The sequence below is a fragment of the Malus domestica genome, chromosome 12 (genome assembly GCF_042453785.1).
Source record: "Malus domestica chromosome 12, GDT2T_hap1".
Taxonomy (NCBI): domain Eukaryota; kingdom Viridiplantae; phylum Streptophyta; class Magnoliopsida; order Rosales; family Rosaceae; genus Malus; species Malus domestica.
The window spans coordinates 3,228,460-3,251,968 of record NC_091672.1 but is presented as its reverse complement, the minus strand read 5'-3'; the positions used below and the strand labels follow the sequence as shown (position 1 = coordinate 3,251,968).

At 37.0% G+C, this 23,509-nt stretch overlaps 3 protein-coding genes and 1 non-coding gene across 4 annotated transcripts; all 4 read left to right on the top strand.

Annotated features, from left to right (window-relative positions):
* Positions 1-8,617: 8,617 nt before the first annotated feature.
* On the top strand, positions 8,618-9,858 carry LOC139190111 (uncharacterized). Its single transcript, XM_070809879.1, has 4 exons — positions 8,618-8,747; positions 9,042-9,114; positions 9,289-9,432; positions 9,558-9,858. Exons 1-4 carry the CDS (start codon positions 8,618-8,620, stop codon positions 9,856-9,858), a joined length of 648 nt encoding a protein of 215 aa, XP_070665980.1.
* Positions 9,859-10,577: 719 nt separating this feature from the next.
* Positions 10,578-12,756, top strand: LOC103449482 (small ribosomal subunit protein uS11z). Its single transcript, XM_008388805.4, has 7 exons — positions 10,578-10,683; positions 10,780-10,870; positions 11,141-11,260; positions 11,357-11,402; positions 11,749-11,834; positions 11,953-12,082; positions 12,375-12,756. Exons 2-7 carry the CDS (start codon positions 10,868-10,870, stop codon positions 12,440-12,442), a joined length of 453 nt encoding a protein of 150 aa, XP_008387027.2. The 5' UTR covers positions 10,578-10,683; positions 10,780-10,867; the 3' UTR covers positions 12,443-12,756.
* Positions 12,757-13,855: 1,099 nt separating this feature from the next.
* Positions 13,856-15,703, top strand: LOC103449481 (ubiquitin-ribosomal protein eL40 fusion protein). Its single transcript, XM_008388804.4, has 4 exons — positions 13,856-14,147; positions 14,256-14,358; positions 15,296-15,362; positions 15,510-15,703. The coding sequence occupies exons 1-4, from the start codon at positions 13,958-13,960 to the stop codon at positions 15,534-15,536; spliced, it is 387 nt and encodes a 128-aa protein (XP_008387026.1). The 5' UTR covers positions 13,856-13,957; the 3' UTR covers positions 15,537-15,703.
* On the top strand, positions 14,482-14,583 carry LOC114820299 (small nucleolar RNA snoR99). Its single transcript, XR_003767789.1, has one exon. It is a non-coding gene; the product is annotated as a small nucleolar RNA snoR99 (small nucleolar RNA).
* Positions 15,704-23,509: the final 7,806 nt, after the last annotated feature.

The window sequence follows — 23,509 nt, the reverse complement described above, 5'->3', positions numbered from 1 at the left end:
TCCATTCTTATTCCTCTTTTTTCTGTTGCATTGCTAGCAAAACCTTTGGTGGAGGCGCTCAAACCTTATGCTTTCTATGATACAGCTTTTCTTTTCACTTTCTACTTTGCTATTTTCTTTTTATCTTTATTCCACTTTTGCTTTACTCTTTTCCTTTTATCTTTATTCCATTTTTGCTTTACTCTTTTCTTTTTATCTTTATCCCACTTTTGCTTTCTCAAAAAATGATTTGCTACCACCCTGTAAAGAAGATGCAGGGAATGGGTCGCGGTTGAGCACTTCTAGGTGGTACTGCAACCTATAGAACCTCTTGGCCAGGCTTTCAATTGCAGCCACCGATCCCTGCTGGCTCCGCGTCACGACCTCAACACGAAACTGTTTGCCAAGCTCCTGGGCATGTAAAAGCAACATTTCAACTGCTGGACGCAGGTGCGACGACCCCACACTTGTCGATGATATCAGCGCAGAGCAACAAGTCATGCCGGTTACTGGTGGCCTCATATGACCTCAAGCACGTAAAAGTTGTACCAAGGAGACCCGTATACACTGTCGGATCCAAAACCATACTGATAGGAGCATATTTATGCGACTGAGTTAACTTGTTCTCATGCATTTATGTTGTTATATCTTAGTTAATTATGTATTTTAAGCTATTTTCGTGTGTTTGTAGGTCCATAGGCCTTATAAATCAATAAGATGCATTTTGGTGCATTTTGGAGCAGTTTTGGGCTTGGAATGAATAGCACATGCATGGAGCAAGGTGGATTGATGAAATTGAAGACTAAACAGGCTAGGAATGTGTTAAAGAGAAAGAAGAATTAATGTAAAAAGGACAAAGAGCTCAGCCACAAAGGGGTGTCACTCCACCATTCACCTTTCCATCATTGCCGTGCACCACCATTGCACTCCCTTTGGATTCCTATGCCGTGCATCATCATCCATGTTCCCTCCATTGACTCATTTGTTGCATCATTCCACTTCATTTCCTTTGTCTACCATGTGCACAATATCCTTTCACCTCCTTGCACTCATTGATTCACCACTTACTCACATTTCCACCCATGCCATGCATAATCACCCTTGTCCCCTTCATTATTTCAGATTTTATGCATCATTACATTGAATCATTGCACTCAATTGCTACACCATTCCATTTCAGATTTCATGCATCATTACATTGAATCATTGCACTCAATTGCTACACCATTCCTTGTTCCCTCCATCATTTCAGATTTCATGCATCATTACACTCAATTGCTACACCACTTCATGTTCCCCTCCATTGCCATGCACTTCCTCTATAAAAGGAAGTGTGTGTAACATAAATTGAGTTCATACTTTGTTAGATCATTCACTCTCATTTCAACACAACCTTCATCCAAACACATCCATTCATCTTCACATCCATTCCTCCATACAAACAAACCTTCAAACACTCACCAACACCTTGTGTCGTAGCAAAGGAAAAGAAGGAAAGTGCTTGGACGTGCTTGCTATCCAACTTGGATCGTTGGAGCGTTTAGGTGTTTTCTTTCTTTTGTTTCTAATGTTTAAATTCATTTCCTTTCGTTTTGTTGTAAATATGAGTGGCTAAACCCCTATTGGCTATGGGTGATTTCAAAGCCATGATTATGTGTGCAATATAATTTGATAAATTCCAGTTATGAACTCTTGAATCGTGAATGCAATTGGCTTAACTATTTGATTGATAACTTATTTGTATTTGTTAATTAAGGGTCAACACTTAATTGGCATGCATAAATCCGTTGCTAGAATATAAGGAAGTTTCACATAATCGTTACAAACTTATATTCACATGTAGTGAAGGTCGCTTATAAACGATCGCGTTAAGTTCAATTCCTAGCATGAGTGACATGATGTCATAGTTGCAAGTGCTTTGTCAATGCTTATGATTTTCATTAAACGTAATGATCTTTGATTGTATCTCTATTATGATGTCATGTAGGGAACTTTAGAAGAATGTTTTGAGTTGTCGAATGATGTCATCCAATTCAATAAAATAAGGAAAATCTGAAAGTTAACTAGTGATGTCACGGTTAATTTGGAGCATTGTCGTTCATAATTCAATGAAGTAGTAACTGGAAATCGAGTTATTTGCATACATGTCATGTGTGGAGAAAAAGCCTCTAGCTATCACATCCATCATCTTATTTCTCACATTCGTTTTACAATCTGTCTAGTTTTTCATACTTGTTTGTTTGTTTCAACTTCATCCAAATCAAAACCCCCCTTTTAGTTTCTTGTTTCAAAGTGTTTCAAATTTGTTTTAGTTTGTGTTTTTAAGTGTTTTAGAGGTCGCACTTGGTGCGATGGCAAGTGCCTTCGCCCATGAACGGTAGGTCTCGGGTTCGAGACTTGGGAGCAGCCTCTCCATAAATGGGGGTAAGGCTAGCCGACATTCCACCTCTCCCAGACCCTGCGTAAAGCGAGAGCCTTGTGCACTGGGTACGACCTTTTTTGTGTTTTTAAGTGTTTTGATTCAAATAAAAGTCAATTTTCGTCCACAGTCATTCCTAGTGTCTAGTTTAAGTTTATTTGGTTGTTTTAAGCTGTTTTGAGTATTTTAAGTTTGCTTTGAGTCTTGTGAGTCTTGTTAAGTGTTTTTAAGTTTAGTTTTATGTTTTTGAGTCAGTTTAGAGGTTATTAACAAGCCCTTCTAATCCCCGGTCCAGAACGATCCCTACTTATACTTGTACTACAATTGTCAAAAGAGGGTTAAATTTGTGTGTTAAGATAATTTTCGCACCACATACCTGTAGGCGTACTCGAACCATGTCCTCCTTCTTATGTAGCCCGTACCACCTGATCCTTGAGAGCCAATGAGATGACGACGCATTAAGCTTCACAAAGCTGTAACAGGCCATAGCTTCGAGCAAAGACAATCGAAATTACTTTTGAGAGGTCGACTGGTTTAGGTGGCACGAATAAGCTGCTTGCGATGGATTGCGGTAAGTGTGGAGTTCCCAGCTTCAGACAATTCAGACTTCAAATTTTCAGCTTGGTCATATCCAGGCGCGAACAGCAGCACCACTGCAACCATGACTCCGAAGAGAAGCAGCGACGCCACAACCACAGCCACTAGCCGTTTCGTCATCGTGTGAGTGAATCGAGTTGAATACGAACTCGGTTACGAAAGGGAGAGTACTAAGTCGACGAACGAGTTACCGAGCAAGCTTAGAAGTTGGGGAGGACGACAGAGCTAGAGAGGCTACACAGTAGGCTTTTCGTGTAAGCTCAAAACAGGCAAAAAGACGGTGATTTGATGTTTGGAGCGCCAGAGCAGCCAGAGAGCTAGGTGTTTTCACAAAAAAGGAAACCGAGACTTTTCCTCTTTGAATTGTCGAGGAAAACGCTGCGTCTTGGTGCCGAATCGCTGCGGCGAGCGAGATACAATTGCATGTGTGGGAAAATGTGGATTTTCCAAGAAAGTTTTGTGCAACGAAATTATTGGAGCAAGAGAGAGAGAGATTTGGTTTCTTGGGTTTTTTTCTAGGAAAGCTTTGGGTTGTTGGATTTTTGCAAATTTTGCAGATTCACAGTGGAGGTGAAAAAATGAAAGAGAACCGACATAGTTTTTCGTGTCGATTTCCACAGACGGCGCTAAATGTTGATGCACAAAATCGAACGTCTTGGAACAACGTAAATCCGACCGTGAATCTGCAAGAAAGTAAATAACACAAGATGTATCGTGGTTCACCCCAAGGTTTGGGCTACGTCCACATTGATTATTGTATTTCTCTATTTATGAGCCTTGTGGCTTTGTATGTGAGGGAGAGAGTGAGGCCTCTGATGGCCTAGGAATTGGCCTCCCCCTAATTGTGAGGGTGAGGAGTCCTTTTATAGAATAAGGGTTCCTCACTTATTACATATTTACCCCTTCCTTTATTACATAATTACATTTAAGTTCATCGAGTATTTGTACGAGATCTAAATACGGAGGCCCTAAGTATGGTATAAACAGGCCTAAACCAAACTCTTGTTTAGTTAACTAACATTAATCACGATTCTCTACCTCAATTTCTTATTCCCTCACAAAAATTATAAAAACATTTGTTTACCAAAACATAAGGTTAAATCTCAAATTATTTACCAAATTCATTTTCTTAGTTCAATTTCTCAACCAAAGATTTGTCTCGATTATTTAAGGCTGCATCTAAACTCTGTTAGACTGCCTATGTACTCTTGAGCGGGATCAAGCCTTTCATAGTTCACATTTCAACTTCATTCCAACTTCCACATATTATACAATTTATCTAAAATATCCCACATTTGTGATAATAATCAAAACACGTCAATTAGATACCAAAAACATAATTAGAATAACGAAATTTGCATAAGAATGCAATGTCGGTTCACTGGCCATGCATCGCTGCACGCGTTGCTGCGGGTGGTGGTCAGCCACCCTGACTTGCCGAAAATTTTCACTATTTCTAAAAATTCTCAAATTTTATAGAAATGTAGAGCAAATTAAGTGGAACAACTTTTATATCTGGGCCAAACCCTAGTTTGGCTGAAAATGGCCGAAAAACCCCTCGAACCGCCGGAAAACCCTAAAAATGGGTGGTTTCGATCCACCACCTCCGGTGCTCCGCCCCCAACCAATGATTGGGCTTTGTTCCTGGCCTCACTAGGAGGAGTTTGATGGTGGTGGTGGTCGGAGTTAGCTTTGGGATTGACGGAATCGCCACCCTTGAACCGCCGCATCCACTAGTAGGGTTCTTTGTGAAATGGAACCCAAACCTCGTCGAGTTTAGGTGGAAAAGGAAGAGGGAAAGTTGTTGAGTTGAATGGTGGTGGTGGCGACACTCAATTCGCTGGGGAAATGCCAAAATTGTTGTCGGAGTGTGGGATATCCGGGTTGGGTCACGCGGGTCAAAGAGATGACCCGATTCTTTCCCTTTTTCCCTCTTATTTCCCCTCCTTTCCCTCTTTTCTCATTGGCTGGTCCCTTTCGTCCATCTCTCTTTCTTCTTTTCCTTTCCTTTCATCCTAGCCACACACGTGGCATTCCCATTGCTCTAGATTTTCTGGAGCCTTCCAAAATAAATGGCAAAATGATTATTTTGCCCTCAACTTCATTCGTTAATAACTTCTTCGTTATAATACCGTTTCACAAATAGTTTTTGCCTACGCGTTCATAAGATCGAACTCTATCCAAATATGTCAAGAAATGTGACAAAATATGTCCTCATATAGTTACGTTAAAACATCTAAGGGCATTTTCGTCTTTTCAACATAACGATAATATTACAACTTAATTAATAATAATTTTCAGAAACAAACTTTAGAAGTTCTCAATTTAATTTTTCATACCCATAAATCGATTTATTTTTTACTTTCTCCACACACACATATATATATATATATTAAAAAATTTCAGGGTATTACATTCACCCCCCCCCCCCCCCGCGTTAAAATAAATCTCTTGCCCCAGATTTCAACCATCGAGTTACGAAAAGAAATTAGAACTATTGCCACCATTCCTTTTGTAGTGAATAAAATCATAAACCCAATCTACAATTTTATTCAAGTTTCGAAGATAAGCAAACCAATGAATAATAATTGTGATTCTTACCCACATTCTCAGATTCCCAGCCACGTTCATTGGCAGAAAAATATCAGAAATTCTAGCCGTACTCATTGGCAAAATAAATATTCACTTCGAGTCACAATTCTCATGGCTTAAAAACTACTAGCATAATAATCAAAATATACTCATCACTATCAAAACGACTATCATAAATTTCAGCTATAACCATTATCGCCCTAAAGAGATATTAGAAAAGCAAACCATAATCATGAGTGGCTAATGTGAGATACATATATGAGTTGCATTGTGTGAACGGTATTGCGGATTTGGTTTTAAATTTAAAGAGAAACAAGTAAATTTAAAAACCTTTTAAATCTTTCTTTTTACTTGTTTCTCTTTCAAATTGTTTCTAATGTGAGATACATATATGAGTTGTATTGTGTGAACGGTATTGCGGATTTGGTTTTAAATTTAAAGAGAAACAAGTAAATTTAAAAACCTTTTAAATCTTTCTTTTTACTTGTTTCTCTTTCAAATTGTTTCTAATGTGAGATACATATATGAGTTGCATTGTGTTTGTGGTGCAATTTCCGGGGTGATTATGAAATTTCGTTAATGAAAATGATGATTTGCTTTGATATTGCATTATTTCGTAAATTCTTTGAGTAATGAGAAAGTTATGTGAAATAAATATTTCGGGACGGGGCGTTACAATACCAAAACAACACTCCACATCTTTCCTACACCCATTTTGACATCTTGCGAAGTGTTTTTCCTTTTCACTTCACATACGTGGCACTGTTTTGACAAATGATGTCCACCTTGGGTAAATGCCGTTTGCTAGGTAGTATGCTTGTCGTACTTATGTCCATTGACCTAATACTTGACTTTCGGTGCTTTTCCTTGTAGCACCTCGTCGAACACTGGAGATTAGGTAAGGACATCGAGGTCATTTTGAGCTCTTAGAACACCAAAAAAAGCGTGTCAAATCATGTATCCCATGGCCTCCAAAATGATACTTTTTGCTTATTTTCTGTCCCCAGAAGCTCATTGTCATGCACTTGGACAATTTTTTTAAGGTCTAGTGCATATAGTCGATACTTCCAATCATGCCAGGAAAACCTCGCATCTCACCCTTATTCAGAAGCCTTTGCAAGTCCATTATCGTAGGTCTCTGGAGGTACTCTTTGGTGTAGATAGATTCGATTGCAGAGCAAAACCTCATTAGGGACTCAATAATGGTTGATTTCCTTTTCCTCGCTATCTCATCCACTTAGTCTGCAGATGCTCCATATGCAAGCATCTGCAAGGCAGCAATAATTTTTTGCTCAGGAAGGGGACTCATGACACCAAAAGCATCATTCTTTTGCACAAAGTAAGAATCATGGTTGCAAATAGCAATCATGATTTTGTTGAACAAATGTCGTTGCATTCTAAAACGACGTCTAAAGTACGCATCAGGGAATGCACTGTTACGATCAAAATAATCGTCCAAAAGATCCTTACCTCGTCGTTGCTTACTTTTATCAATGTTTGCGGAATGCCTAGGCCTGGAGATCTCAGCCACAAATTGGATGGCTTGACGGGAATATGAGGCTCTTTGGCTTATTACTTCATCATATCTCCTTCTATGCTCCTCATCTTCTTTCTTTTCCATCTTATTTTCTCCCTCATGGAGATTGAACATTTCTTCCCCTTACTTAAACAATTCTTCCTCTTATTCAACGATTTCCCACAACATCCTTGAAGAAGACATTGTAAGAAGGAAGGAGAAATTATGAATAGGGAGAAAGATTTTGAGAGATTTTGATTTTGGTGTGTGATTTCTTAGGATGGATGGTGAGTTATATGGAGAAAAACATAAAGGATTAGGTTGTAGATAATGCCACGTGGCACGCTGTAATTTGTTAAAAATCTTATCGAAATATATCCTAAAAGATTATAAACAAATTGTGACATGTGGCGCAACAAGATTAGTTAAAAATCTTATCAGAAATCTATCATCAACGATTCTAAAAAGGTAACGACACATGGCACGCCGGAATTGGATAAAAATCTTATTGAAAACTATCACAAACAATTGTACTTTCGGATAATGACACGTGGTGTAACGAGACTGGTTAAAAATCTTATCTGAAATTACTGTTTAATATTTTATTGCCTATTGCCATGACTATTTAGTTTAGAGGTGAAGATGCAAAATGTAATTACTGTTCATTAAAGACATTTACTATTCAGTGGAAGGGATTCAATTGCCAATTGTCATGGCAAGCCCTTACACACTGGAATTGCTCCAAGAGCAATTCCATCCCTAAGACTTTGCGCTAGCACCCAGCCAATTTATCCACTCAAGTGAATAGTAATAGACCCATAGTGAATAGTAATAGGTCAAAGCATCTCCACCCCTAAAAAAATGCGTTGGCACCCAGCCTATTTAAAATATTTTATATTTTTTTAAAGAATAAATAAATAAAATAGTTTTAATTTCGGATAGGATTTTTAACCAATCTCGTCACGCCACGTGTTATTATCCGAACGTACTATTTTGTGAATAGATTTCCGTTAAGATTTTCAACCAATCCCGACACACCACATGTCACTTCATGTTTACAATAATTTAGCCAAGATTTCGATAAGATTTTCAACCAATCTTGTCACGCCACGTGTCATTATTTGAACATACTATTTTGTGGATAGAATTCTGATAAGATTTTCAACCAATCCCGATGTGCCACATGTCACTTCATGTTTATAATAATTTAGCCAAGATTTCGATAAGATTTTCAATCAATCACGTAGTGCCACATGACGTTGTCCAGAACCTCATCATTTCTTTCTTTTTTTTGTCCATATAAGCCTTACATCCCTACATCCATCTTCACACCAAACTCAATCCTTTTTTTTAGCTCAGAATCCTTCTTCATCGTTTCCAAATCTTGAGTTCTTACAATGTTTTCTTCAAAGAGAATGTATAAATAGTTGTAGGAGCAATAGAAAAGGTTGTTGGCACAACATGAAGAATTGGTTAATCTCAAGGAAGGTGGAGGTGGAGATGAGGCTTTTGCAATGGAGAAGGATAAGGATGATCACCATAGAAAGTGGAGGGCCTCACATTCCCGCCGTGTCATGGAAGCTGTGGGTCAGATAGCCAAACCTAGACGTGCCGCAAACATCAATAGAAGAAGGGAAATACGAGGTAAAGATCTCTTGGAAGATTATTTTATTCCCAAAAACGTGTTCCCTGATCATGTTTTTAGACGTCGTTTTAGAATGCAACGAAGTTTGTTTGACATAATCATGAGTGCTGTTTGCAACCATGATCATACTTTGTGCAAAAAAATATGATGCTTTTCATGTTCTAGGTTTTCTTCCCGAGCAAACAAATTACGGCTGCCTTGCGAATGTTTGCATATGGAGCATCTGCTAATTAAGTGGATGGGAAAAACAACTGTTTTGGAGTCCCTGATATGGTTTTGCTCTGCAATTGAAGCTCTATACACCAATGAGTACCTCCGGAAACCCACGCCAAGGGACATGCGAAGGCTTTTGATGAAGGGTGAGATGTGAGGTTTCCTTGGCATGATTGAAAGCATTAACTGCAAGCACTGGACTTGGAAAAACTATCCAAGTGCATGGCAATGAGCTTATGGCAACAGAAAATGAGCCAAAAACATCATTTTGGAAGCTTGTTGCGTCATTTGATACGTGGATTTGACATGCTTTTTTTGGTGTTCCAGGAGCTCAGAAAATATCCTTACCCAATCTCCAGTGTTCGACGAACTACTGCAAGGAAAATCACCGAAATGCACATATTGGGTTAATGGTAATAAATACGAGGGACCATACTACCTTGCAGATGGCATTTACCCAAGGTGGTCAACGTTTGTCAAAACAGTGCCACATCACAGAGTGAAAAAGAAAAACACTTCGCAAAATGTCAAGAGGGGTGTAGGAAGGATGTCGAGTGTTGTTTTGGTATCTTGTAAGCTTGTTGGGCGATTGTCAGGGCTGTAGATAGAATGTTTGATGTTGAGGCTCTTCGATCCATCATGATGACATATATTATTCTCCACAACATGATTGTTGAAGATGAGTATGATTATGATGTCATCGATGAATACGAGCCGGATCCGATGAACAACTCAAGAACACAAATCTACTGTGCTCATGATCGGACTGAAGATCCCGTGCAACACGAGCCGTTGGAACATGATGGACGTTACAATGAATTGACCGTTCAACGGTACACTTCATTGCAAGAGCAATACTGGCAAGTAACCCACCAAAATGACTTGATTAAGCACTAGTGGGGATTACACGAAGGTGAAGATAATTAAAATAAGGCTTGTTGTTGAAGAATAAAGTGTATTTTTTTTAAGTTTATATGGTGAGGTTATGTAATTTTATTTGGTGTTTTTTTTTTAAGTTTATTTGGTGAGTTTATGTAATCTTATTTGATGTGTTTAAATAAAGTACAAAAAATAAATTTGAAATGTGGTGTAAGGTGGAAGATGAGGGTTAGGTATTTATAGAATTTTTATTTTTAAATTTTTCTGTATTTTTTATTTTTTTAATTAATTTTTAATAATTTTTAAAGTAGTTAATTAATCTGGACCGTTGGATTTGAAAAATATTAAAATCCAACAACCAACGAGCTGCCACGTGGCCAACGGTCATAATTCTGACCGTTGGGCCCTTTTTTTTGTTGGGGAAAAAACGTGGACTGTTAATCTGTAATCGGACAGTCCAGTTTAAAAGTCAAATTCAATTTTTTTAACCGTTGGAAATCCAACCGTCTAGGAAAACTAGCCGTTGTAAATCCAACGGCACAGAGAGGGCCACGTCGCCGAGCCCGGGTGAATGGTGAGTGCACCTGCCTGCGGTCCCCGTCACCTGCTTTCTTGTCTCCTACTCGCGCCTATGTGCAAGTGAATGCCACATGTCAATGCGCGAGTGAACGCCACACGCCAACCAAATAGGCCGGTCTCTTAGTTAGTAAAAAATGAGCTAGTCTGTTGCCTAGCTTGGACTGGGTATTAGGCAAGTTTGTGAGCTGGAGTGGATTGACTGACCCCAGCCTGATTTTTTGACTGGATGCTGGCACACTTCCCCTCCGGTGAAAGTGCTCTGAGGTAAGCTCCCAAACGCGATTACTTTAATAAGGGCAATGAGGTCATTTAGTTGCCCGTAATGCAAAACCCTAACTATAAAACAACCGATATACGCAGGCAGGGTTTCTGGAAGCGCTGAGAGGCTGCCGGAGCGTCGTCGTTCTGAATAATCTGTGACCTCTTACCAAATCATTTGCTCGCAGCCATGGTAAACCCTCTCTCTCCCTCTCTCTCCTCTCTGCATTTTTAGTGATTTTTACAATCTGTGGTTGCCGAGAAATTGAAAGTAAAATATGATCAGAAAATACTCTTTTTTCCCTCTTATTTTCTCGCCAACCAAACACATAACGAATTGTTGGATTGGAGAAGACTAACACTGTTTGGATTTATAGATTTACTATGCAAATATTGAAGCACCGTGATAATTTTATTTTATTTGGTATATATTTTTATTTGTATTTTTCGATTGGTTTTGTAGTCGAGGAAGAAGACCAGGGAGCCCAAGGAGGATAATGTTACTCTTGGACCTGTGCTCCGCGACGGAGAGCATGCTTTCGGTGTTGCTCATATTCTTGCCTCGTTTAATGATACCTTCATTGTAAGTGCCATGTTTTTCGGTTTGAATGTGATTATTACTTTCATTTGGAGTTGAATTTATATGTGAAATTGTTGGTTTCGGTGTTTCTAATCGCAGCATGTGACTGACTTGTCCGGTAGGGAGACTCTTGTTCGCATCACCGGTAAACTCTTAAACACCTATCTAAAAAATTGTTACTTGAAATAGTTGTTTGTATTGTTTGATTTGTAACTGCATGGTTGGATGTCCTCCAGAGTAAATTTGTATACCAGTAGTTGATTGTAGAGCTATGTTATCGAAGCTCTTTGATGGCGCTTTTCAAATATGAATGCCTCTGTTTTTTAATTTGTTGATGTTCTTCTTAAACCGTTCCTTCTCCATAATGTGATGAATAGAAGTGACCGTTTCTTGTAGTGTCCAGGCATACTCTGTTAGAGGATGATTTTCTATTGATTGTTCCACTGCTGTTGCTATAATATAATGAGATTGCCTTTTTTTCCTAATTTCAGGTGGTATGAAGGTGAAAGCTGATAGGGATGAATCATCTCCTTATGCAGCTATGCTTGCCGCTCAGGATGTTTCTCAACGCTGCAAGGTTTACCTGCCTTTTATTGCAGACTGAGTTTTATGATTTACATCCCTCTTTGATATCTATTTTCCGAGTTCTAATAAGTAATAATAAAATTAATTTATTTTGCTGGCTGATTTTGCAGGAGCTTGGCATTACTGCTCTACATATAAAGCTCCGGGCTACTGGAGGGAACAAGACCAAGACTCCTGGTCCAGGTGCCCAATCAGCACTCAGAGCCCTTGCTCGTTCTGGCATGAGAATTGGCCGCATTGGTAATTTCCTTTCCCCTTTCATGTCTCTGTGGCCTTGATAAATTTGTAATGCATCAACGTCCCTTTTTTCATTGTCTGCCAATCCCATATTAAATGAGTATCGTTCCACTCGTGATGCCTAGACTTTGGGAGCGATGATCGGTGATTATGGAACTTTGTTTTCTTCAAATGACATATTTTTGGTGCTTTTCTTGTTAAAAAAAAAAAGAATATTTGTGTGCTTGTTTGTAATGTTCAATCCTGAGAATAGTTATTTTTGCAGTCCTTGATTTTCGTTTTTCTGTTTTGACAGAGGATGTGACTCCGATTCCCACCGATAGTACTCGAAGAAAGGGTGGTAGAAGGGGAAGAAGGTTGTAATTTCTTCCTCGCCTTCAACTGCGTCTCGTTCCTGCTGCTGCTCGGTTTCGGAGATACTTTTATTTCGGATCAAACTGTTGTCATCAACCGTTCGATCAACGAAGATGTAGTTTTGAACTTAGATTATTTTGGCGGAAAAGAGAATTGTAATTTAGTTTGGTTGGTGATGATCCATTGAGCTTTACACACAACAAATGATGGTATTCTGTTATCTATAAAGTTTCAGTTGCCATTTATCATGATATGCAGCAACTTAGTAGACGCAAGTGTTTTGAGTCTTCCCTCACATCTATACATCAATTTTAACTGCAAAATTACACAGCGCAAGTAGCAGCAATAAATCTATTTTGTTATTTTGTTGTAGAAATGATATATGTTAATTGAGTTGTTATTATATCATCGTTGTCATGTCATTATGTTATTATTTTATATCGTTCATATATAATCAATATGGCATCATCATTGAAAACTGATCGTGGGAAAAAAAGTCAAAAAATGTTTATTCCAACTGATTGTCAATTACAAATACATTCACACAATTGATTTTTCCTCTGAATCTAGATAACAACTTACAAGACATGTGTTCCGTGATAATAAATCAATGACATGTAGATAAGAAAGTAACACATGCCTATGTTTTAGTTGACACAGATCGTCATTGTGATTAGGGGTGGACATTGGGTGGGTTGGTTTGGTTGGACTTGAACTCGTTGATCAACCTAACATGCTCGGGTTGGAATTGTTCACTCTTTTTTACCCAATAAAATGGGCAAACGAACCACCCAAACCATTCTTAAGTGGGTTGAGTTGGATGGGTTTTAGAGATTGCAGTTAATTGGTTTATTCTAATGTAAGTATGAGTAATAAATAATCAATACCTACTTTAAATTAGGCCTAAATAATATAAACTTGATGTTGTTATATCCCTACATATGACTAATACATAGCCTTCACTATTCAAAACAAGTTTTAATATAAAAAATATATTTAAAAGTTACTAAATTTAGTTATATATCTATCTAATATACACTTATGTTTAAGAATTATTTTCATTTGGGTGGATCGGTTTTAATTGCATAAATAGTACTCCATCCCAACCCGACCACCAACTTATTGAATGGGTGGTCGGGTTTTATCTCAAAATAAATTTTTAATGTTCAGAACCCAACCCAACCCAACCCATATATGGTGGTTGGTTGGGTTGGTCGATGACTATGGTTATTCGTTTTTCAATAACAATGTGACATCAGTTCATTGGACAAACGTTATAATTAGAATATTTATTTTCTATTTTATCTGTAAATGCATAAAAAAATTTACATAGTAGTTATACTTTTAAAAAATAGGCCCAAATACCCATACTTTTTAGCAAGCGGCCCAATATACCGGGTCCTTCATGTTCAATTCTTGACTCCAAAGCGAGATGCCCCGAAGAAATGAAACCCTAGAAGCTGATTATAAAACCCTAACGAAACCATTTCCGCCTCTCAGAGTCACAGCCCAACGAACCTCGAGATGCAGATTTTCGTGAAAACCCTAACCGGGAAGACCATCACTCTCGAGGTCGAGAGCAGCGACACTATAGACAATGTCAAGGCCAAGATCCAGGACAAGGAGGGCATTCCCCCGGACCAGCAGCGCCTGATCTTCGCCGGCAAGCAGCTCGAAGACGGCCGAACCCTAGCTGACTACAACATCCAGAAAGGTCGGTCTCCCTTTTTCCTAGGGTTTTTAATTTTGGGGAATTTTTTTTTCAATTGTTTGGATTTGCTTACGGAGTCTGATTTGAATTGATTACTCTGTTTTGATTCAGAGTCGACTCTTCATCTGGTGCTGAGGCTCCGGGGAGGGATTATCGAGCCTTCTCTGATGGCTTTGGCTCGCAAGTACAATCAGGAGAAGATGATTTGCAGAAAGTAATTACCTTTTTTCTCCTTAATCTGTTTATTTATGTCAAATTAATTTTTTTTTGTTTTAATTTGTTTTGAATTTAGTGATTAATTTTGTGGGACAATTACTTAGCCTCCTTTTCAGATAGAGTGCAATTGAGGTTATACTCGTCCCGATATAAAATTTCCATTCTCTTAACTTTGTCAGCTGGGCTCAATTATTTTCAGTTGATTTTCTTGAGTGGAACATTGATTAATTGTTTATATTGTATAGCATTGTTATGTAAAAACAATTACTGAATGTTGTTCTTATATCCTAATTTAAGCTATCGACTCATGATTTAATTAATGATGTTTTCGACATGAAGGTATTAGTAAATTTGGTTTTGAGATTTTGACTGAAGGAATGAGGCTTTACTTCAGTGGCAAATGGCTATGTGTTTTTTTGTGTTCTTTTCCGAGCAAGTTAGATTCTATGCTTGCTTTTATTTGTTGGTTTGGTTGGCGTTGTTATGTTGTTGTGGCTCGTCCTTCATTGTTGAGAATTACTTAGCCTCCTTTTTTCCTAGTGTATTGAGTTTATCTTGCCTCAGCATTTATTTCTATCCATTAATCGTGTTGGCTGAGATCAAGTGTTTTCAGTTGGTGTTCATGGGTGGAACATCCTGTTGTTTTTTGTGTTTACTTAATGTATTTTGTATGATGTGATTGATTTAAAAGTGTCATTTTGATCTTATATCTTAACTAGTGTTTCGACCTTGTCAACGAGGCTTTTCCTTTGATTGATTTTAATACCTGTACACTACGTAATGCTGATTGATACTGTGTTGGACATGTCAATTATTGTGTATCTTGCCATTGACTTTCCCTTGTAGTGTTTCAACACTTGATTTTTCATGTGAGAATCCCACCGATATATTGTCCTGCTGAGATCTTATTTTTTTTTGTCTCCCTTGTTTGTTAGGTGCTATGCTCGTCTGCATCCAAGAGCAGTGAACTGTAGGAAGAAGAAGTGTGGCCACAGCAATCAGGTAGATTTATTTTTCTGCGGAGTATGCAACGTTGCTATTTGCTTACTGCATTTGAAATTTGATCATAGAATTGAATATGATCGTGATTGATATGCTGTGGATCAGTTTACGTTCTAAGGGGCTGAACTTTATCTTTGTTTCTTGCAGTTGAGGCCCAAGAAGAAGATCAAGTAGAGTGTTGGCCGAATATTTTGTTACTTTTGTCTAGACTGGAGTTTGAATTTTTGTAATTCAGTTAACGTCATTTGCTATGTATCGGAGTTGAAAAACTGCAGTTTATATTAACATTTGATGGGATCTTGGGATAATTTTGATCTATATTTGTTCTATCGTTTGATCAAGTTTTGTGGGATGTGGATTTGGACAGGTTTTCCCTGACTTCTCATCCGCCCTTTCCTATTCTTCCCTCCCTCTATCGTTTCCCACAGCCTATTCTACAAAACTCAATAATCTCTCTTTCATTTTAGTTCATGTACGCGAGTTTCGGCTTATGCACCCATTTCAAAAGCGAGTTTCTGCTTATGCACTTGAAGGTGCACCGAATCGAGATTGTCGTATCTCGATTCGGGTCTTTACCGCCTCCTTCGAGAGCCAAATCTTGGATCAGATTCTGATAGGAATGTTTGGGGTTGGTTGTGGTGACTTGGGGATATGCTTTTCTCTGAATGGTTTAAGGTCCTAGCGGATTTGCGATTGTGGTGGCAACTGGGTTCGTTCATCATGGGCGGGTTTTGTTTTTGTCACTTTATGATTTGGGGTTTGTAGTTTTTTTGGGTTTCTTACTTTGTGGCTGGGCCACTTTGTAAGTCTGGGCTAGTGTTGTAATTCCCCTCCCCATCTAAAGAAACTTTCATTTTGACCAAAAATAAATTTTCTTCATATTTTAACGTTTTTCATGGTATCAGATTAGAAATATGCCACAAGCGACAAATTCCTTTAGTGTTAAAATCTCAACTTTCTTCATACTAGTAAAAACATCGCAAGAACCACACAATTTTCTAAAATGAATTTCTCGAATCGTTTCTCAAACGATACAAAATACCATGAATGTCTTATTCGAATATTTCAAACTATGAGCATGAAGCTCGAACCAAAATTTAGATAAACATGGAATAAATTAGTTAAGTAGTTTCTTCAGTTTACAAACTCAAACTTTTGAAAAAAAAAAATTAATTAAGACTTCTAAGACTATCTCCAAAAAGAGGTGTCAAGTTTTAAACATAAAATTTATATTTGATTTGTCACTCAGTATTATGGTCTAGTAATATTCAACTTTACTTGTAAATAAGAGGCATTAGGTTCGATTTTCGTCAAAGGCAAATTTGAACCACATTGTTGCTAGCTCATTGTGAGGTTAAACTCACTCCCCTTCCCTCATAGTGTAAATAATATCATTTGTTCAGAAGAAAAATATTAACAAAAATAATGAAAAGTATTTAATAATCACTAAAAACAGATTTGAAGTTGCTGTGTGAAATTTGACAGTAACCCTCTTTGATGTCAATTCTCATATCATCCCACATAAGAATTGGGATTTCAATTAGAACATAACTAATGTTGTTTTTTTTTTTTACTGTTATTATTGATGCGGATATTTTGACTCTTTCTTTAGCTTGTTATAGGTTATAAACTCGTTGTTATAGGTTTTGCTACGGGACATGCAAGAATTGGAAGGAAGGAGTCAACGTATTCAGATGTGAACACCTGTATTTCAGAAATACATACATATTAATCATAATTTTAATATTGTAATTATTTCATTGAGCTATATATATTTATATTTTTTTTCAACTGGTAACTTATTTTGGCCCATTTATTGACCAATTCCAACGACACAGATTTCTTGTTTTCTCCAGACACCAGCTCTTCTCATTTCCGTGACTAGGTGTCTTTGTCCCAGACGCTCTTATCATTGTTTCTTAGTATGTCGACTTCTGCTGCTGTGTATTGCCGACCTCTCCATTAAATTACAATGGGAAAATATTTTATATAATTATATGTCGAATAGCCAACCCTTTCGTTTCCTGCCATATGTTGTTGATCTCGTTCTTCGTTTTATCTTCTTTATTCTAAGAGTATCTCCAATAAGAACTCCATTTGAAGTTCTCACAATCGTAGTCTCTGTATATAGGCACAAAGAGCTCTCAATGCATCGGAATACAAGTTCTCAAAGTATTTAAATAAATAGGAACTCGCCAACATAAGAGTTAGTGATGTTATTGAGAACATTGGTAGGAACAAAGTCTTATTATACAGGGACTCCGCAGAATATGCAGTATCTTGCTACCGTTACAGGAAAGACGTGATGAATTTATAAGGCGTCCATTGTTAACGGTGAGTTCTGTGTTAAATCGGTCACCTGGTTGCAAACTGAGAAACAAATGACACATCTATCTATAGTGTTATTAAATAGAATGTAGAAACTTTTTGTAAAATATAGAAATGCTTAGTTCGTTCCTCATTCGTCAAGAAAGTTGGGGTTCCACCATAAAATTAAGGGAAAATTAGAATCCCCCATTCTTTTTTACATAATTTTTATTAAACATTTGTTTCTTTTAAAAATTTGATTAAGATACTTTAACTAGGGTCCACCTAATCATTTTTAAATTTATTTTATTTACATGTCATTAGTTTATTTTTTAAAATAAAAATGCTATAGGTTGATTTCCCACTTTATCCTTTTAGTTGATAAGGGGAATTTTTTTGGCTTGTAGGGATTTATACCTTTTTTTTAGGGATATTATTAATGGCTATTAACTAAATCATCAATATTATCTATAAACTTTGAATTTTGAAATATTTTTTGGCATCAGGGTTTATACCATTTTTGTTGGCTCATTCACATCATAAAATTATTATTGAAATACAAAAGTTGTTGATAAAAAGGATGAGTTTGGAGTCTTTGGACTGAGATTAGTGCTATTCGGCATGAGATATATAAATGTGAATTTTAAATTGAAATCAATTTGAAACGTATTCAGGTCAATTTGAAACATACCAATAACAACTTGAAACGTATCCATTTCACCTTGAAACGTTCAATAACAACTTGAAACGTACCAATGCTAAATTGAAACGTACCCATACATAAATTTGAATTTTAAATTGAAATCAATTTGAAACGTATTCAGGTCAATTTGAAATGTACCAATAACAACTTGAAACGTACTGATGCTAAATTAAAACATACCCATTCTAACTTAAACCGTACCAATATATCGGTTTGAAACGTACCAACTTATCCTTTAAAAGAAAATGTACCACTAAATTCTATTTCCCAAATGTACCATGTTACGTGAAAAAGATGGAAAGATGGGTAAAAAGTGTGCAAAAACAAAAAGCATACCCTTTGATATGGATACTCAGAAAGAGGTGTACATAAAATGAAATATGAAGGAAATGAATATGACCAACAAGGGAGAACGAAAGAGGGTTTGATCCGCCAATCGAGGAAAGCAGTGACATGAAAAAATTGCTAATGGTTGTAGAAGAAGATAGAACGTTAGTTACTTGTATGGTATGAAGTTAGGAATAAAATGCACGTTAGAAGCATAATTGGATCAGGTTTGATGTGTTAAGATTTTTAAAACTAATCTACTACATTTTAGGAGATTTGGGATATTAACATGATAATTATTAATTAATTAAAGGTACATCATAATGGCAAATCGTGTAATATGGCATAAAAGGATGTTATAAAATAAATGGCACCTTAATTGTAGGAAGAATGTTTAATTAAATTATTAAAAGGACCAGATGTTTAATCCAAGAAATTAAAAAAAGAGGTGCCTATATCAAAACTACCCTAAAATTAATTGACAATATGTGGAGTAGCCTAATTACTTATAAGCACTTGAAATGTCTTTTCTCTCACCAATATGAGATTCATTCTCAACACACTCCCACGTGTGGCAAACTTTCAAGTCTTACACATTAACAACACAACTCGAGTGATGTGGAACACTTGAGGCCTTTGGGCTTTACATGTGAGACAACCTGCTTTGTTATCATGAAGAAAGTTGGGGTTCCACTATAAAACCAATTGACAATATGGGGAATAGCCCAACTACTTATCAGCACATTCAAGATCCCTTATTTCATCAATGTGGGATTAATATATTCTCAACAATTTGAGGCAGATTACAAACAAGAAAGAGATTGCATAGTTTTTTTCCTAATACTAACTTTATTTGCCTTGTTTGTAACAGTGATGAAGAAGATCAACATCTCTTTGTTGATTGCAATCTCTCATAATGTCTGGAGGATCACAAATGGCCGAACTCATGTGAATTCTAATTCAGATTTGATTTCCTGACTATCCCAGCTAAATGCAAAAGATGAGTTTGAGCTTTCTATCTTTTAGCAAGGCTCTTCTAACTTTTTGGTAAGTGTGAAATGATGAATAATCTTGTTTTCTGTATTTGCAAGGTTTATCCTGCCAGGGTCCCTATGGTTGCTACTATAGTTGGCAGACAGTATACCATGCCAATAAAACATAAGATTAATTCATACCTATAATGAAACTCATGGTTTATCTCAAAGTATCAAGTGGAGGCCACCCCCATGCTCCTAAAATAGAAATTAATTTTGTTGGCTCTTTGGTGGGTTCTCAGGCTGTTGCTGGTTTGTCATAAGAGATTCTAATGGTTCACCTACTGTGGCTGGTACCCGCAATCTCGAAGAATGTATCATTTCTGTTGTTGAAGCTCTTGCTTTGCGTGATGCTTTGAGAACTGAAAATGTCAAGGGTTTTAAGAAGTTGTATGTTGAAGGAGATTCCAACCTTATCATTGATGTTATTTTGAACAAGTGTAGTACTCCTTGGTGGCTAAGGACAATCTTTGACTACATCAGATCTCTAGCTAGTTCTTTTTCTTTTATTTGTTGGTCTGGTGTCCTTCGCAAAGCAAATTTTATTCCCAATGCCATTACTAGTGTTGGTCACTAGATACATGACACATATTGGGGATAGGTTTTTATCCACTATTTCTAGAAGTTCTTTTCCGTTTGATTGTAATGGGTAAAGGTGTGCTAGGTTTAGTTTGGTGCAGTTTTGAGTGAGACCAAAATTGAGACCAAATTTTTTGCAGTGCACTTTTGAAATTTGAAAATAAATAGAACCAAAACCATTTGGTTGCGGTTCAATTCGGTTTCAAACCATTTGCAAACTAAATGCTTTATACCATCAATACAGCCCAATTGAAAGAAAAATTATGATCACCACACTAAAATTCAAATTGAAATAAAATTCATCAAAATGCTTTAGGGCACTACTGTAGTACAACCCAATTGAAAAAGTTAAGTTTACCGTACTAAAACTAAAGCTAAAACAACTTCAACATTAACATGCCTTATGACATCAGTAGTACAACCCATAAATAAATAAAATTGTTCACACAATTCAACAATGAGGTTTTGGTGCTTTAACTTTTAAGTCACTACTTTGCATCCATCAACCCTTTCTCTCTCTTTTTCCTCTTGGACACTTACTATTTGAAGGTTGAAGGCGATACATGGGAAGACCTTGGAACCCGTGAAAGTGAAACTGATGGATGAGAAGTCAATAAATATTATGAGCTAGAAGCTTGAGATTGTCTTGGAGCTTGTTGTTGTGGTTGTGGTTTAAGAGTATAAGAGGTAATTGAATTCAAATTGGTTAACTCTACACAATATAAATACACAAACAATATAAATTACATTAGTTGTTATAAACTATTAAAAACTACAAAAGTAACAAAACACATTGAAACAATAAAGTAAAGAAAGCTTACAGTATAAATTACCTTTGATAATAGATTAAATATTCATTTAATTTTTCTGGTGCGGTTTGGTTCAGTGCAGTTTTTAAATGTTCTTGAGGTTTGGTTTCAAACAAAAACTATTTTAAAACCGCAAAAATCGAACCGTTTCGTGCGTTTTAGTTTGGTTTGTGTTTCGATTCCAAGTGCCCCTAGTAATGGGGTTTGTTGTACTAGAGGTTTCTCTCTTTAATTAAAATTAAGGGACTCGCCCGATACCTAAAGAAAACCCCAAATGTGAGGACTGTATAGGGACTTAAAGGGTGGGCTCTCCTGTTAATTTTGAGTGGGAAACAAACCCACCCACAAGTGTTAAATGCATTTTTCTTGGTTATGGAACCTGTGAGAAGGGTTACAGGTTGTTCAATCCTAAAACTAATAAGATCGTTATCTCTAGAGATGTAATCTTTGATGAGAACTCTTGTTAGGACTGGAAATAATGTGCTAAGAGGAATTTGCCCATTTCAGTCTCAAATGAAATGTATGAAGATGAAGGGAGTGATGTTGAAATTGTAGATAATGATGAAGAATTGGAATGCACAGAACCATTACAGGAGCAACAAGAACGAGTTATTGTTTCTCCTCTAAGTCAAGGGGAACAAGTGAGTCACAATGGACCACAAGAGTATGATCACACACATATTAGGTTTAGGAGATTGAATGAAGTGTATGAGAGGTGCAATCTCTGTGTAATAAAATCTGAGTGTTTTGAAGAGGCATTAGGGGATGAAGCTTGGAGAAGAGCTATGTCCACAGAGATTGAAGTGATAGAAAAGAATGACACATGGGAGTTAGTCAATAGGCCATTTGATAAACCAGTAATTGGTGTCGAATAGGTCTATAAGACAAAGCTTAATCTGGATGGCTCGGTGCAGAAGAACAAGGCAAGATTAGTGGCAAGGGGTTACTCTTAGAAGCCTGGGGTTGATTTCAATGAGACCTTTGCACCAGTGGCAAGGCTTGATACCATTAGAACTTTGATTGCATTGGCAGCCTAAAAGGAATGGAAATTGTTCCAATTGGATGTCAAATATGCATTTCTAAATGGTACACTGCATGAGGAAGTATATGTTGATCAACCACAGGGATTTGAAGTCAAAGGGCAAGAACCCAAACTTTACAAACTGAAAAAGGCTTTATATGGTCTGAAACAAGCTCCCAGAGCTTGGTATGATGAGATAGATACATATTTCAACAAGTCTGGGTTCAAGAAAAGTCAAAGTGAAGCTACTTTGTATACTAAATTTAGTAATGCATGTGTGCTTATTGTGTCTCTGTATGCAGATGACATTATCTACACAAGGAGTTCTAATGAAATGATTCAAGAGTTTAAGATGGATATGATGAAACAGTATGAGATGTCAGACTTGGAAATGCTGCACCATTTCCTTGGTTTAGGCATAATTCAAATTGATAAAGGCATATTTATCCATCAGAAGAAATATGCCAAGTCTTTACTTGAGAAGTTTGGTTTAAAAGACTGTAAAGCTGTGAAGACTCCACTTGCAATCAATGAAAAACTATCTAAGGTTGATGGAAGTGAGGATGCTGATGAAGGCTTATATAGAAAAATGGTTGGTAGCTTGTTATACCTAACAGCTACTAGACTAGATTTGATGTATGCATCATGTTTATTAGCTAGATTTATGCATAAACCTACAAGAAAACACATGGGGACAACTAAAAGGGTCTTAAGATATGTACAAAGGCCACTAGATTTTGGGATTGAGTATGTGAAGGGTAAAGTTGCGGTGTTAATAGGCTACTGTGATAATGACTGGGCATGAAGCTTGGATGATATGAAAAGTACTTCGGGCTATGCATTTAGCTTTGGCTCAGGGATATTTTTTTGGGCTTCAGTTAAGCAATGCAGTGTGGCTCTATCCATTGCAGAAGCTGAATATGTAAGTGCTATAGAAGCTACAACACAAGCAGTGTGGCTGAGGTTTGTGTTATCTAATTTGGAGAGGAACAAGTGGAGGCTACACCTTTGGTGTGTGACAACACCTTTGCCATAGCCATGTCCAAGAACCTAGTGTTCCACTAGAAAACAAGGCATATCAACATGAGATATCACTTCATAAGGGATGCTATTCAAGATGGCATCATTAAATTGAACTACTGCAGAACAAATGAGCAATTGGCAGACATTTTTACCAAGGCTCTTCCTAAAGATCAGTTTGAGTATTTGAGAGTTGCACTTGGAGTGAAATTAGCAAAACATTTAGAAGGGAGTATCGGTGTATAAATGTATTTGCTATGTTGGTTTTATTATATGCAAGTTAAGATGTAATGTGAGCCTTTGGATCATATTCCATATGGCATCTAGATTAGATTGTAATGAGTCAT

Coding starts and splice junctions, on each gene's coding strand:
- LOC139190111 (XM_070809879.1), top strand. CDS start 8,618: ATGGAGAAGGATAAGGATGATCACCATAGAAAGTGGAGGGCCTCACAT. Junction 8,748..9,041: donor TAGAAGAAGGGAAATACGAG/GTAAAGATCTCT, acceptor CTGCAATTGAAG/CTCTATACACCAATGAGTAC. Junction 9,433..9,557: donor ATTTACCCAAGGTGGTCAAC/GTTTGTCAAAAC, acceptor GGCGATTGTCAG/GGCTGTAGATAGAATGTTTG.
- LOC103449482 (XM_008388805.4), top strand. Junction 11,403..11,748: donor GACTCTTGTTCGCATCACCG/GTAAACTCTTAA, acceptor TCCTAATTTCAG/GTGGTATGAAGGTGAAAGCT. Junction 11,835..11,952: donor ATGTTTCTCAACGCTGCAAG/GTTTACCTGCCT, acceptor CTGATTTTGCAG/GAGCTTGGCATTACTGCTCT.
- LOC103449481 (XM_008388804.4), top strand. CDS start 13,958: ATGCAGATTTTCGTGAAAACCCTAACCGGGAAGACCATCACTCTCGAG. Junction 14,148..14,255: donor TGACTACAACATCCAGAAAG/GTCGGTCTCCCT, acceptor GTTTTGATTCAG/AGTCGACTCTTCATCTGGTG. Junction 15,363..15,509: donor AGTGTGGCCACAGCAATCAG/GTAGATTTATTT, acceptor TGTTTCTTGCAG/TTGAGGCCCAAGAAGAAGAT.